Genomic DNA, 16,054 nt, shown 5'->3' with positions numbered 1-16,054 from the left:
CATTTAAATCAACTTCTTGTAACCTTCCATTGAATGCAATTGCTAATAGCATTCTCATACTAATTTTCCCATTGTGTATTTAAAAGAGCCTTGGTTTTTCTAAACGCAACAACGTTTCAAAAACCCAGAAACAAATCCAGGGTATACAGTCCTAATCCGAAAACCACCAAGTCTGCAAGTCACAGACACAACGTAAGCACACTAAAAACAGTCTAGGAAACTTAATTTTAGGATGTAAAATTAAATGTAAATAAATGCATAAATGTAAGTGGGTTTCATGTTTAGACATGGGTCACATCCCCAAGATAACACATTACAGACAAGCAAGTCTATCAAAACCTGGAGAAGGGACAGAAGACCCTGAAACCCAAGCATTTCAGAGAAGTGGCATAACAGCCTCACCACTCCAGAGAAGAGAACAACAGAAAGATCTGGAAACACAAACTGAGTTCACAACTCTAGAGTCTCGGGCCTTTTCAAGCAGACTTGTCCTTGCCCAGGAGTCCAAAATGGTCACGTTTTCCCTGTGAAGACACCTGAGCTTCAGCACGTGGGCTAAGAATTCTCTCATGTTACCACTTTAAACTGTTTCCTCAGCCCCGTGACCCGCTCGCTCTCGCTGGCCGACTGTGCCACCCTGTGCATCTCTCCACTCAGACAGCTTGCTCCAGGACAGCAGGGCCTGCACCCACAAAGCAGAACCCAACACGGCAACCTGATGAGCTTCAGCGCTTAACAGATTTCTACCTCCTGAACAACTAAACGTGTGAACATAGTTACCCAGTTAAAGTACTTTCACAACAAGACACGCTAAAAAGCATAGAGTGAGTTTCATGTTCAGACGGGCCCCATCTCCTTCCATATCATCTGGAATTGGGGATGACTGATTCACTCATACCCACTTTGCCCATCTAATCAGGGTACCTGGCAGGGCCAGCTTGGCTGCTGCTCCAAGGCAGGAACCAAAGGAGGTCAGATAAGGAACCAGCAAGCCTCAGGCTATAGGGGAAGCTTTCCTGCATATCATGAGCTAGTCTACTTTCCTGGTTTCCCCCTTCGTTGGCATCCAACAGTTCTTGCTTACAGAGCTATCTACCCTCCCAGGCCTGCTACAAATGGGTTTTGTTTGTTTGCTTGCTTTTTCCTTCGTTTTTGCTCTTCCTCCCTTAGCTCTTGACCTTGAAACTGGCAGTAATTCTTCCAGTGTTCTTATTAACAGTGCATCCTACCTGCTTAAGGGGAAAGCTTCTTCCTGCATCAGGTGAATGGTGCCTGGAACCACTGGACTGTAGGTCACCTAGCAGAGGGTGCCTGTGATACCTAAGGCCCACATTCCCAGTATGTGATAGGCATCCCTGCCACGTGAGCCTAGCTGTTTTGTGAGTTTTGCTTTTATCAAAGGCAAACTCTTATTTAGCTCCCTGACTGTTACAGAGCAATCCGGGACATCGAATTCCAAAACGAGAGGCAAGTAACATAATCAGCCTTGATGCGAGGTTCAATTAGGAACTGCTGCGATGAAGTTCAGAGAACGCACTTGTCAGCAGATCCGTGACTTATAATAGTTATTTCTTGTTTAGACACAGCACCGAGGGACCTAGCCAGAGGCATGTAATCTCAAATTTAGCAAGAGGAAAATGCTCCCCCAACTATAAATATTTTATTTCTAGCCTAGTTCCAATCTTCCACCATTTCTACAAAGAGGAAAAAACAAACAAGTCTGGGGGGCAAACTCAAAGACAAAAACCACCAAGTGCTGGAGACTGAAAGTTACCTCATCAGAAGAAAAACCAAGAGCCAGGAGCCTATTACCTCAGAGGACTGAGAGAGGTTCTCAGCTGCATGTGACAGTCCTGGGAGATAACAGGAATTATCATGTACATATTTATGAGTGCGGGCACATGGGCTTCTTTTGTTCTATTTACGGGTTTTTTTTTTTTTTTATTAGTGAAACTTTCAGAGAAGAAGCTAAAGTTTGCTCAGTTCACATCACCCACAGTTGGAGATATTCCTTATCAACAACTAGTTACTATTTAATTCAATTTTGATAATGCTGCTGCACGTGACAGCAGCCCTTAATCCCTCTCTGCCAAGTCGCCCTGCTGGAACTACAGAATGATCAGGTGCCTGGACCCCTGCTGTGGAATGGTTTATCAGTGCGTTCCCCTTGTTTAAAATGTCTGGTTGTCCAAGACTCTACTCAGGGAGCGGTGTTGCAGAAAAGAGAAAGCCTTGCCTTCGGGAATGTTCAGATGTCTGGGAAAGGAGATGTGTGACACCCGGGGACCAACCTATCGACCAGTGCAAACACTTATATGTCTCTAAAAATGTTCTCAAAGGTAGTTAATTAATCTGTCAACTGTGCCAAGCACAGTTACAAAGGACATTGTCAGGTGCTTAGCTTAGTCTCGTTTTATGTAAAAAGCTACTCGATATAACAGTAATCTGTTTCTTTTCATTTAACAGAATTTGAGGAAGATAAATACTAGAGAACTACAGAGAGAGGCAGCCTTTAAGGAAACTATCACAATCAGCTACATCACCGCACATAAACCATGCCATAGGGGCCACATGGGCCACAAGGCTGTGGTTTACATAAATAGTCTGAGGGGCTCTTGTTCCTAGAGAGTACAGTTTCTTTGGCAATAAGATAAACCATGATCCCTTTCTTTGTTTCATAATTTTCTTTCTACTTCTTCATATCCAATTTTTGGCTCCCTCAATTGGAAATCTAATGGGGACATGTAGGTGACCTCTATAATGTCTGTCTGGCTATAGCGATGCTCGGGCCAGTATGTGCTGACTCCCTGCATCATTGGCCTCCTGGTACCTGCTTCTCAGCAGGGAGAGAGCGCTGGACGTGCCGGCAAGCACGCGCCACATGCTCATCAAGCTTGCAAACCGTACAGCTTACGAAGTGTTTAAATATCAACGTTGATAAATTGGCATAATATTCAACTGCCAGAACTGTCTTGTCAAATCTTTAAAATGAAAAAACTTAGCAAAATTCATGAGCTCAGATGTCTACCACCGTTATCTCAAAAACTTAAAAAGAAACATCAAAAATTTCAAGTAGATTCCAACTCTATGTGGGAAAAATGTGGCTTAAAACTTCCAGGACACTGTTTTCCTTATTCGAGGAAAAACAAACACTCCTTTGCATATATTCCTAAAGCTCAGATTGCTAATCTTGCCAAAGAACATTTGCTAGGATTATAAATTTCCACTTAAACATATTTAAACTTGTCAGAATATTTTTTAAGATGAACAACAAACTTAACAGACTCCAGAGAAACAAAATGTCCTCATTACCTTCTGCCTGGTCCACAGCCGCCGCCTGCAGGCATTTCTGCCCTTTGAGAATTAGAACTTGAGCCGCCTCTGCTTGTGCTGATGGCCAGAGAATGCTGTCTTGTCCACAGCACAGGCTCTAAGAAGAGGGAAACCCCAGCAGGGGAATTCTTCTCTTTCTGGAGAAAAGCGCTCCTCCTCTACTGAGAAAGTTGGTGTTTACAAACTTCCAGAGCGCCTGCCTCCCTCCCGCCTTGAATGAAGCCGAGGAGTGGACTATTATGACAGCCCCCTGCTAAAAATAAAGAGCTCACCTCTCACTCCAGCACCGTGACAGGCAGCTGGGCAGGAGCGCTGCCCAGTCGCCCAGCATTTTCCCTGAAGTCCTGTGAGAAGGTGTCACCAGGGATGACTTCACCTAGAGCCTGCCCTCTTTCCTGTGTGTGTGTGTGTGTGTGTGTGTGTGTGTGTGTTCCTGGCAAGACTTAAGCGCCTACCAAAAGGTGGAGTAGCCACGGACAGGTTGAAACCTCACTCCAGCTATCGATCTCCTCCTTTGAGTCACGGGGAAGTTGGAGAGCGGTTAGAGAGAGTGGGAGGTTTGTTTGCATAACGCCTTCCACTCTATAGAAAAGTCTCACCCAAAAGGAGAACAAACCAACACAACACACGTTGTCATGGGGCAATCAGGCTGTGAGGGACGCTGTTTTGCAAGAAAAGCTTTGGATCGCCTAGGTTTCTTTCCTAACTCACAAGAAGCACGCACAGGAATATGCGCCTATGTGGCTCTGTGCTGAAAAGCTCCGTCCACCCCCATTGCTTCACTGTGGCCAGGGAGTGGCCGGGGAACATGGCCGGGTGCTGACTCTAGGTGTCCTTATGCTTCAGGTCCTTGCTGTGTGTTTCTCAGTTGCTGCTCCTTTCACAGGGTCTAGCTTCCAAACTGCCAGGAGACTCATTCAATAGTACCCTATAAAAGCTTTGAGTTAAAATCTGAACACATCTTCTTTCTCTCTTCCTTCCTTCCTTCCTTCCTTCCTTCCTTCCTTCCTTCCTTCCTTCCTTCCTTTCCTTCCTTCCTTCCTTCCTTCCTTCCTCCCTCCCTCCCTTCCTTCCTTCCTTCCTTCCTTCTTTCCTTCCTTTCTTTTCTAAGAATATAAGGGAAGTGTCAAAGCAAGATCTACTAGTTAAGAATTGATCATTTTTTTCTCTTTTAAAAGCATGTATGCTCTACTTGGTGCATTAATCAATCCGAACGATACCTTTCATGTGATATTTTATACAGTATCTTTTTAAAAAAGGAAAAGAAAGAAAGAAATGGTTTTCCAGATCGCTGAGGGATTGAAAAGTCAAATAATTTAAAATAATTATTTGCTTTCTTTTGGAAATTATTGTCCATTTTGTGACATATGCACGCCACACTTTAAGATAAATATACTTGAATAATACCACAAAGTACTTAAGCAGCTCCCACCAAACAGGGTGCTTTACATTCTGCAAGTCTAAGGTCTGACGGACATCTACCTAAGGTGGGTCCACCTACTCAAATGCAGAACTTATACTTTTACACACAGCGTATTTTATGAATTTGTATGCCAGCCTTGCTCAGTCATGCTAATCTCTGTATTAAGCCAACGTGAGCACTCTCTAACACATAGCTTGAAAGCAAGCTCACACCCAGAGCTTTGTAACCAGTGTGGCAGTAGCCTCACACAGCCCGAGCCACAGGCTACCCCTCCAGAAACTGCAGCCTTTTAGGATCTGAGAAGCTAAAAGGCCGAAATCTGGGATAACACTGGCACTTGACTGGACTTGGCCGACACAAAGGACTATTCCTACAGACTTTTACCCCCACATGGAAACCATCCTTTTTCAGTACCAACAGTGTATATGGTACCTGCCCGTTAGTCGCTTCATAAGCATCCCAATTAATCAGACGGACTATCAAGGTAAGTGTAGGGTTTGTATCCAAGGGACCATTATCAAACCTATAATAATGGCCTGAAAGCCTAATATTCATGATGCTGATAAACCAGATACACACACACAAACCAAAAGGTGTATCCTTTAAAATGAAAAAGTGAAAGTTCACGGTTTAATAAAAATTTGAAAACTGCTAAAGTTGCTAAGCTCCATAGGACACTATAAATCTTCACTGTGCCTGCTTCATAAACTAAGCATTCATGTTCATAAACTAAGCTTCAGCATGGGCATGCATGGATGTTTTTCGCACAGTGCACACAGGCTCAGTCTTCTGCAGAGTCACACATCCACTGTGGTCTAGGAATGTATCACCATGGATGAGGAAGGACCACTGCACCCAACCCAAACTTAACCCTGACTAAACTACTTCCCTAGAAGTATGAGTAACGGCCATTCAAACGAGACAAAAACAAACAAACAAACAAAACACCATTAATGCTTAAGACACAAAATAAAGCAGAGGCCCATCAAGTCACACTGGACCAGCTCAGCATGGGAGGAGAGAACACACTATCTTCCTTCCGGGTCCTTACAGAAGCCCGCCAGGCCGCATGCATGTGTGAAACTGTCAAAACTGTTTTTTTTTTTTTTTAAAGAACATTACAGGGCGAGATGAGATAATGGACTAGTTTATGTGTGTGTCTCTCTCTCTCTTTTTATAAAGTCACTAACGCTACCACAGGGCCCCACCCTAATTAAACTGTCCACATGTAAGTACTTCTCCAGGGGCCTCCCCTCCAAATACTGCCAGCCTATGCATTTGCAGTCTGAACTTTCCCTGACCACGAAGCTCTTTCTTTTTTTTTTTAAATTAGGTATTTTCTTCATTTACATTTCCGATTCTATCCCAAAAGTCCCCCCATACCCTCCCTCCCCAATCCCCTCCCCACTCCCACTTCTTGGCCCTGGCGTTCCCCTGTACTGAGGCAGATAAAGTTTGCAAGACCAATGGGCCTCTCTTTCCACTGATGGCTGACTAGGCCATCATCTGATACATATGCAGCTAGAAACACGAGCTCTAGGGGGCTACTGGTTAGTTCATATTGTTGTTCCACCTATAGGGTTGCAGACCCCTTTAGCTCCTTGGGTGCTTTCTCTAGCTCCTCCATTGGGGGCCCTGTGATCCATGCAATAACTGACTGTGAGCATCTACTTTTGTGTTTGCTAGGCCCGGGCATAGCCTCACAAGAGACAGTTATGTCTGGGTCCTTTCAGCAAAATCTTGCTAGTGAGGCTGATTATGGGATGGATCCCCGGGTATGGCAGTCTCTAGATGGCCCATCCTTTCCTCTCAGCTCCAAACTTTGTCTCTGTAACTCCTTCCATGGGTGTTTTGTTCCCAATTCTAAGAAGGGGCAAAGTGTCCACATTTTGGTCTTCGTTCTTCTTGAGTTTCATGTGTTTTGCAGATTGTATCTTATATCTTGGGTATTCTAAGTTTCTGGGCTAATATCCACTTATCAGTGAGTACATATCATGTGAGTTCTTTTGTGATTGAGTTACCTCACTCAGGACGATGCCCTCCAGGTCCATCCATTTGCCTAGGAATTTCATAAATTCATTCTTTTTAATAGCTGAATAGTACTCCATTGTGTAAATATACCACATTTTCTGTTTCTATTCCTCTGTTGAGGGACATCTGGGTTCTTTCCAGCTTCTGGCTATTGTAAATAAGCATGAAGCTCTTTCTTGAGAGCACACGTGAAACTCAGCCCTTATCTTCTGAGCAGCTCCCTGCCGGTCCACCCTCACCCTGCATGACCACCCATTCTTGGCTATATGTCCCCACTCTCTATACAGCAAAGCCCTCACCTCTGCTGCGAGAACACATGCATTTTTCTCTTGAATCATCTCCCTTTCCACTCTTGGCCATGTCACAATGTTTTTCTCCAGCAAACGTTGTCCCCGAGGACAACAAGGTGTGACCGAGTACCTAAGACACAGACTTTGCACCTAGATGTGGGTCTTATAGTCACCTCTTTCCCTTGGCGTGACTTTGGCAGGTTCTCCACGAGTTCCTGCATGTGGGCAGCGTACTGAGTTTTCCCTGTATAAACTTAAGTGAGTGGGCACTTTGTGTGGACACAGTGACAGTGTTGTGTCACTGTTGATTTGATTCGCATTCACATTGTGGGTTCAGGATGGATTGGTAGGTTACCTAAGACTATCGTTTAGTCAGTCAGTTATTCTAGAAGAGCCTCTAAACCCTAGAGTCCAGAAAAGCATTAATCAAAACCCCTGATCATATCTCCACACTCAGTTTGGGTACTATATGTGGCTCCAAAGAGAACAAGTGTTCCTTGTACACTGTTGAGCCTGGCTATCCTGAAATGCACAGCAGGTTAAGGATGTCAGGCAAATGCTGAAGAGAAGCATCTTTCAGTCTCTGTGTTCTCGCAGTGCTGGCCCGCTGGAACTGAAACCAAACAATAAAGGCTAGCTCAAGGAAGCAGCTCTGGCAGCTACTGGGGACAGGCATGCCACAGAGTGAGAGACAGAGGTGTTTCCAGGTGAGTTAGGGGAGCTCCATTCCCTTTCAAAGGCCCTGTCTGTGCCCTTCTTGAAGTCCCACAGGGTTCTGCAACCAAGTGAGCTCTGAGCACACCTCTGCACCACATTCCACCAGAGGTGTGGCTTGGCTCTCTAGCTCGCCCTCAGGAACTGTATCTAGCGGGGATTTCCAAGGATGTTCTTGTAGGTGGAAAGTTGGACTAGCAAGGATTCTCTATAATCCACAAATCTTCAATACTAAGATGCACAGCCCTTCCCCTGGGCCTCAGAGGGAGATCTAGAAGCCTGACTTGGCACCTTCTGCCTCAGTCTGCCAGCCAGACCCCTTCTGGATCCTTTCTCTGTCTTTCTCATTCCTTGGAGCCAGAACTCTTAGGATGCCCTCAGGGCTTTAATACCTTCAATATATACTCCCGTCCACTCCTCACCCTTTGTCTCAGATCGGCTCTCCCTGTCCTTGCAGAACAAACGGGATCCCTCAGCTGGGGACTCCTTAGGTGAGCACAGCCTGCCAGTCACTGTTGTCTTCTCTGCATTCCCTTTCCCACAGAGGATACCTCAGGATGTGAGCTCTCTGAGTTTTCTCCAGAGCACACACCTCAGAACAAAGAAAAGCTATGCAGTGACTCCACAGTCTGCCTTTTACCTCCTTCCCCTTCCTCACTCCAACCCTCCCGTGTACCTCTGCCCTGGGCTCTCAAATTCATGGCCTCTTTCTTCAATTTGTGTTAGAGAGAGAGAGAGAGAGAGAGAGAGAGAGAGAGAGAGAGAGAGAGATGCATACACATACTCCTAAATATATAAATACAACCTCTTTAGTCCATATAATGATTTATAGACACACACACTCTTCAGGATGACCACTTGGACCTGGGTTGGTGTTCCTTTCTGAGGAAGACTTCTGTCCCCCACTCTCTGCATTCCTTAGTCATCTGTAGTTCTGTATTGAGGTCTGAGGTTTGTGATGGTCCCTAAGCCTTAAGTGTGAGAACTGTGTTGTGGATATATCAGTTGGAACTGGGAAACCCACTTCTTATTAGCTTTCAGTGCCACAAAATGCACAGAACCGCACCATTCACAACCCTCGAACAGTTGAGATGTAGCTAATCTGAATTGAGATGTGCCGTAAACGCACACACCAATTTGCTTTCTAGACTAAATGGAGACTAGAACGTCCAACATCTCGTTAATAACTGTTCTATGGGCGGCATGCTGACAGATTTACTTTGAATATCCTGGCTAATTGCAGCTATGGAAAGCAGTTTCACCTGTTTCTCTTTTTACTTTTTAAAAACTATGTCTGCCTATAGACAATACAGGTCTATTAGAACTGATCAAGAGCTTTAAGTAGCTACCGAAATTGGCCCAAATCAAACATAAAACAAGAGTGGCGGTGACTTAGAGAGTTGCCTCGGCATTGAGGAGCACAAGCTGCTGCTCTTGCAGAGGGCCTGAGAGGTCCATTCCCAGCACCCACATGACAGCTCACAGCCACCTGCAAATTCAGTTTTGGGGATCCAACACCCTCTTCTGACCTCTTGAGACACTTGCGCACACACACATTACACACAGACATCCATGCAGGCAAACCACCCATAAAATAAAATAAAAATAGAGATAAAGCTTAAAGTTACAGTGCTAAAACCACCTTAGCAACTGTTTCAACAACATTCTAGAATTGCTGTTAGTCAGAAGGGACAAAGTAGAGAAATCAAAAGACACCAATAGGGTGGACTCCGAGAGCAGTGCATAGGCCATGTCCACCCTCAGTGTCCTGACTCAGGGTAAGCGTGGTCCTTCTCTTCCTGCTCATGGTCCCCTGGGGCTAATACAGAATTCTCTTGCCTACAACAGACTCCACCCAATGTGACTTTATCTTTTCTGGAAGCATCGCACAGGAGGATTTTCCTCAAAACCTTCTTTTCAGCCAAAAATAGCAACTCTGTAAAAACCAACACAGTAACTGTGCCTATCTCTGAGCTTTGTCGCCCCCATCCTGTCTATTTTCTCCAAATATCCCCACCTCGGAGATGTCTGGAATTCATTTGTTAGAAGCTTAATCTCCAGTTGGGTGGTATTGGGATCTGTGAATGCCCACTGGGTCCTGAGGACAGAAGTTTCATGAACGACTTAGTCTCCTACGAGCTGATGTGGGTTAGTGATCACACAAGTAGGCTTCCGACACTGCCCACACCCTGACTTTCCTAACTCCCAGAAGCTTGAGCTAAATGCTTCCAAGTTACCAAATCCAGGTTTTCTCTTACAGCCGTGGATTGCGGGCTAAGGTGGTCAGTAAGGTCCATTTCCAGTCAGCCTGAGACAAAGTCTCCAGCTGCATCCCTTACCCTGGGTAACTGACAGGGTGGACCCTTCCACCATGACCTTTCCCCCAATCTGACACCTAAGTTTTATGATAATCCAATATGCCCCTAGTTTCTTGACCCAAGGATTCATAACTTGTATTCTGTCAACTTCTGACAGCCTCATCTGGGAACAAAATATAATTATGTCTTTACCAGTAAACAACTCAATTTAGTCACTGATTGAGCCACATTTTTGTGCCCTGCATAAACCACATCTGCTGCCCAATCCTAAATAAGACTTGTTAAAGTGAAGCTATGTAGAGAGGTCTGGAGAGACTGCGCAGCCACCCAAGGGATGCTGAAGAAGCACGTCTGCCTAGTGGAGGGTTAAAGGCCAGATGTGAAGTACACGGATCTTCAGAGGAAGAGGGGGGAAGCCAGAAGCATGGGAGAAAGGCGAAAAGGAAAGAAGGAACTAGGTAGGCAGAGGGGGCTAACAGAAGCCCAGGATGCCACAGCCTGCCAGAGCTGTGTTCCCTTCCAGCGACGGTGTGTCATTCTGACCCCTGTGGTGACACTGTATATGCTGACTCACCAAATATAAATTCATTATATGGCACTAATTTTCAAGTTGTAGTAGTTAATGTCCACCTGAACATGTGAAGTGAAGAATACAGTCTCCTCCCTCATGGGCAGGGCTCCGGGAGGCTGGAGAAGAGCAGCAGGAAGTGGCAGGGAATTCTGAGTCCAGGGGTAGGTAGCCTCAGGAAATCGGTGATGAAAAGAAGGCTTTCTGGCAAGCTCTCAGGGAAGAAGCAGGAAGAAAGCAGTCACCCCCTACCTTGAGAATCACATCACCCCACACTCGGATTTCTCTGCTGTGTCCAGCCACGACTGTGACCCATTTCATAACACTGAACTTGGTCTCCGCAAACTTGGCTGTCTTTCCCGGGGGGCGGGGTATTGATCACCTGAGACTCACTTCCTTCCTTCCCAGTCCCTCACCTCCACTGGCCTTTTGTTGACGAGTTTCTGCTACCAGATCAGCTTTGTTCTCCTTCCCACCCTCCCTGTAGCCACACAGGCTCCACTGCCCTCTCTCTCCCCTGCCCCATGCAAAAGCTCCTGTGAAATGCCCCAGAGAACTTAGACCCTTGTGCAGTCTAACTCTTCCCGGGCCAGACTTCCCATTAGTCAGTCTGTCCTCCACGGGCCTCGGCTGCTCGCTCATGCGCACACAGCTCTGCTCTAGGGCAGCGTGTGTATCTGAGTGTGTTCCTTGACAGAGAAACCCTAGTTCCAAGAAATTTAGAACAAGCAGCTATCACCGTGAGAGAGCTCTGGCAAGCCTCTCTGCCCTTCGCAAGCATAAGGCAATGGAAAGGTTCCAAGGCCACGAGGGGTGGAGTTAGAGGTCTTTGAGGACAGGGAAGACAGGCGTGACTCAGTGGGGGTGGTGCTCAGTGGAAAACAAACTTTATCTCCAGAGTTTAAACACACAGAGGCAATTATAAATAAGCACCTGTTTAATGACAGGCTATGAAATGACTGCAATATGCTGATCTTCCTTATTACATGTTGTTGATGTCAGTGCTAAACATTTCCCTCACTTGAACAACGCCGCTGTTTCTTGGCTATGCATTTACACTGCTCTTTTGCAAAGAAGCAAAGCTGAGCTCGAGGTCATCGGCCACACAGCTAGGATAGTTGATCATTTTTGCTGTCATTTTGAAGCTGTGGCTTACACGACAGATAGCTTCCCATGAAATCCCTCCTTGACCTATGCTTTGTAGCAAAGCAGTGGCCGAGGCCAGGTGAGATCTGCCCATGACTCAGCCTTGGCCCAAGATAAGATATGTCCTCAGACACTAGGGAAACTTTTCCTGAGGCCCCAGGGCATGGGAATCCACGCTGTCCTCCAGCCTCTGGGCCTTCGTGAAGAAGAAGCTGTTGCTTCAGAAGAGTTTGCGACAAGGAAGGCCAGGTGTCATGATGATGAGTGGGAAAGGAAGAGTTTCCTTTACAGGACCCTCACTGCTTCTCCACCAATGATATGAAAGGCTGCTATTTATGTATGGCTTTCATTGGCTGCTGATAAGCCAACTATCTCAGTAGAGCAGTGCTCACCTCAAGTTCTCACCAACAGGACAACTTGAAAGGACCCCATATGCCATTTTGTTCTAAGAACAAAAACCCCTTTGTCTCAGCCACTGGGGTGTTGCAGGAACAGAATAACTGGCAATGAGTATCTCATTCAGGATATCTATTGCTGTGATCACACACCATGACCAAAAGCAACTTGGGGAAAAAAAGGATTATCAGGCCTACACTTCCACATTGTAGCCCATCCCTGAGGGGAGCTAGGACAGGGACTCAAACCTGGAGGCAGGAGTTGATGCAGAGGCCATGGAGGGATGCTGCTTACTGACTTACCATGGCTTGCTCAGTCTGCCTTCTTATAGAACCCAGGACAGTCAGCCCAGGGATGGCACCACTTACACAATGGGCCCTCCCACATCAATCAACAATTAAGAAAATTAAGGTTTGCCTACAGCCTTATCAACAACATTTCTCAGATGACTTTAGTTTGTGTCAAGGTGACATACATCTAGCCAGGACACTGGGTAATTCATAAAGTAAGAAGTTTGATTTCCTATATTTCAGGAGGCTGGTAAGTTTAAGGTCAAGGCACCCACATCTGACAAGTGTCTGCTGACTGTCTTAGCCTGCAGTGAAAGTCAGAAAAGCAAGAGGATGTATCCGAGAGAAGGGGGTGAGACTCCCCTCTTCACCAGGATGCCACTGCCACAGCAATGAGGTAAACCACTCATAAAGCAGAACCCACATAGTCACCCCTAAGGGTCTCCTTCCCCAAGTCACCAACACAGTTCAAATCACAGTGCCCCTCAATGGGCCATGAGCTAGAAAACCAGAGTTAAACAGCCCCCAAATGTCAATCTTGATAAACTGAGCCCAGTACACATTACTAGGGCTGTTCATGACTCCCTGACCACATGCCAGCATCTTGAAACAATGGGCTCCAAGATGCACCATCCACCCCTGGGAGTACACACCAACCTGCTACTGTGGGCTAGGTTGAATCATGTTGGTTATGACAGAACAGCCATAGGACAGCACAGAGATGGGTATATACCCTGTCATGAGCCCTACCAGCTTCCTACACATTCAAAAGAAGTCGAACCAAAAAGCTAACACTGGTCCATCACCATCAGCTAAACTCCAGAATCTGTTTCTCAGTAGCTTTCTCACTAACTCCCCCCACACCCCGGACCCCATTCAGGGCAGCACACTGCAGTCAAGTATTAAATCCACAGACACTCAGAGATGATGAGAATTGCTGGGGTCTCTCCTGTGTTTTCATGAGGTCCACTAAGTTCTGGTGGGTCCTGTAGGTAGCTTCCTGTTTGGGTTTGTCTCCTGTTTTTCTCAGCATTAGACTGAGAGTCAGCAAGAAAACCTTGAAGCTGGCTGCATCAGCTCACACAGTGTTCAAAGGGCCCACATGACTGACCACTGGTCATGTCGAATGGATCACTTGGCAGAGGCAGTGTTTTCAGATAGGCACACTGTCAAGCCGCCATCTTTTCTCTCCCTACTTAATCCAATCTGCACTCAAAGAATTAATGGTGAGGCCCAAGGGACCAAAGTCTTAAGGCCTATGCAACGGAGTGTGGGCATGTAGGAGGGGCTCTTTTCTCCTCCATTGCTCCAACCTATGAACCCGGGTTCCGGTCTTCTGCTCTCTGCATTATTTAATGCCAGAGTTCCAGGCACAAAGTTGATTTTGTCCCTGACTGAACGTTGATTCTCTAACCCCTCACATGAGCTAAAGGCCATCTCTGTGGTTGTCACACTTGCCCACTTGACACTGCCCTCATGACAAGTGAGACCCTGAGTTCCTTCCAAAGTGACTCCATCTCCTTCTTACCCGGTGTCAACACCAGCCAGGAGACAACCTCAGAAGCCAGCAGCTAGGGGACAGGGACACAAATGGGCAGTAAGTGTCTGCAGTCCACACATATATCCATCCCTATGAATGCACATGATAGAGGATGCTGTACAGGCTCACGCATTTTTGGGGTATGAGCTGTGTCCACGGAATGGGCCCTGTGAACTCTTTCCAGTGTGCTCTCATGAAGCCAAGAGTAACAAGCTGTCATTTTCCCCCCAACTTTGACAAAATCTCCAAAAACTTCAATACACCAAGCCCGGATTTCCTCGCCAGGTGGGTCATCCGTCCCGACCTTCCATGTTTGTCTTCTCTGGAGACGATTAGATGAAGCCGTGGCTTAAAAATAAAACAAAACTTGGCCTCACTGCATGCGCCTACTTTTAGCACCAAACCATGGCAAGCTCCCACACAGCTCCCGGGAGTTTTCACAGCAGATTCCCACCGGTAGCTCTGCCTTCAGCCTTATCCACAGCCAACACAAATATTTTCTCTTCAACTCGAGTTCATGTTTTCTGCTTGGTTTTTTGTTTGTTTGGTTGGTTTTGGTTTTTTTGTTTTGTTTTGTTTTTTGTTTCATGAGACAAAAATCACAAGCCATACTAAAAATGTCAAAGTACAGTGGCCCTGCTCGGACTCCTCCTAAGCTGGCTTCTCTGGCCAGGAAGGCAGTTAAAATATAAGGATCAACTCAGTCCTAAATATAAGTTGAGAGCAAAGGAACGCCGAGTGTCAGAAGCTTTACGAGAGGTCAGAGAACAGCACGAGCCCCGTCATGTGCAAGCAAGGACATCGTGTTTACGCTGCTCCGAAGGGCAATGGCTGTCCCTTCTCCCCATGGCTGAGCACCTGGCCTCGTGTGAGAAAACAGACAGGAAGTTCCTGTCAACAGCGACAAAGCAGCCTTTTCTGAGTTCTGTGTGGTGACAGAGAGTGACCACCAGCCCCATAGCTACAGAGGAAGGCTACTCTCAAGCCAGTCTGCTCAAGACTGAGGCTGGAAAAGACAAAGTCGCTCCTGGACTCCCCCCATGAGCATGACAACTGTCAGGGTAAGACTTGGGCACAGAGAAGTGAATCCTGGGTTCCAAAGAGCATTAGCTAAATTTCTCAGGGAAATGCAACAACAGGATGGACACATACACAGACTGACTTAAGGAAAAAACAAACCAAAACCAAAAACAACAACAACAAAAACACCGTTCCTGTACTCAGGAGAGAGAGGGTTGGCAAGGCTTTCAAACACTGTAGTTATGAAGTAGGAGTTGCTATATTCACAGTTCACTGCTGAGCTTATTATATCTAAAAAGTCCTTTACAAGGGCATCATAATGGGTGTCTGATCAAACAGATACGCACTGTAGCCTAGATGAATTCACACCTTTTTATTTTTATTCTATGTATTTTGCTTACGCTGTTTGTGAACCACTCTCGTGCAATGCCTGCAGAGGCCAGAAGAGGGCGTCAGACCCAATGGAGCAGAACTATAGATGGCTGGGAGCTACCACGTGGGTTCTGGGAATTGAACCCAGGTCCTTGATAAGAAGCAGCAAGTGCTCTTAAATGCAAAGCCATCCCTCCAATCTCCTTAAATGTACACAAATTTAAACACTGCACTGGGGGAATCTCCCAGTGTTTATAGGGGGCAGATTACTGTGCTTGTCAAATGGACCAAGAAGATTATAGGCAAGCATTCACTCTCTTTCCAAGAAAAAAAAAATCTGACTCTTTGGAACAGACAAGAAAATCCCAAGCTCTGTTCACTCATTAGCACTCATTTGTTGGAAGCCCTCTGCACAGATCCCATGAGGCATTGCAATCATACACCAGCTATGGAGGGGTAGATGGGCTCAGATGCCAAGGATCTAAGGCAAGAAGGAGGCTTACAGATGCCATGCCCAAACTGCAGGACAGAGGGACTATCAGCAAGCAGCTCGATGTGGATTGTGTTGTCAGATCCCTGTAGGCAGTGAAGACTTACCAGTTGTGGAGAGGTG

At 46.2% G+C, this 16,054-nt stretch overlaps 1 protein-coding gene across 8 annotated transcripts in view; it reads right to left on the bottom strand.

Moving 5' to 3' along the window:
- Positions 1 to 16,054, bottom strand: part of Retreg1 (reticulophagy regulator 1) — a 130,399-nt gene that overhangs the window by 29,141 nt on the left and 85,204 nt on the right. The window contains exons 1-2 of one of the 8 annotated variants that reach the window (XM_017316720.2): positions 3,606 to 5,328; positions 3,313 to 3,494 (exon numbers count right to left, since the gene is read on the bottom strand). The exons of 1 other annotated variant lie outside the window; for it this stretch is intronic. In XM_017316720.2, the coding sequence (XP_017172209.1) occupies positions 3,313 to 3,347 (35 nt within the window). In that variant the 5' untranslated portion in view covers positions 3,348 to 3,494; positions 3,606 to 5,328. Of the gene's footprint in view, positions 1 to 1,774; positions 1,878 to 3,312; positions 5,329 to 10,929; positions 11,005 to 16,054 lie in introns of those variants that run through there. 6 more of the 8 variants (XM_006520134.4, NM_025459.3, NM_001277318.1 and 3 more) reach the window with 6 other exon arrangements.

Source organism: Mus musculus, chromosome 15, assembly GCF_000001635.26.
Source record: "Mus musculus strain C57BL/6J chromosome 15, GRCm38.p6 C57BL/6J".
NCBI classification, from domain to species: domain Eukaryota; kingdom Metazoa; phylum Chordata; class Mammalia; order Rodentia; family Muridae; genus Mus; species Mus musculus.
This window is presented reverse-complemented; position numbering and strand designations above follow the sequence as displayed.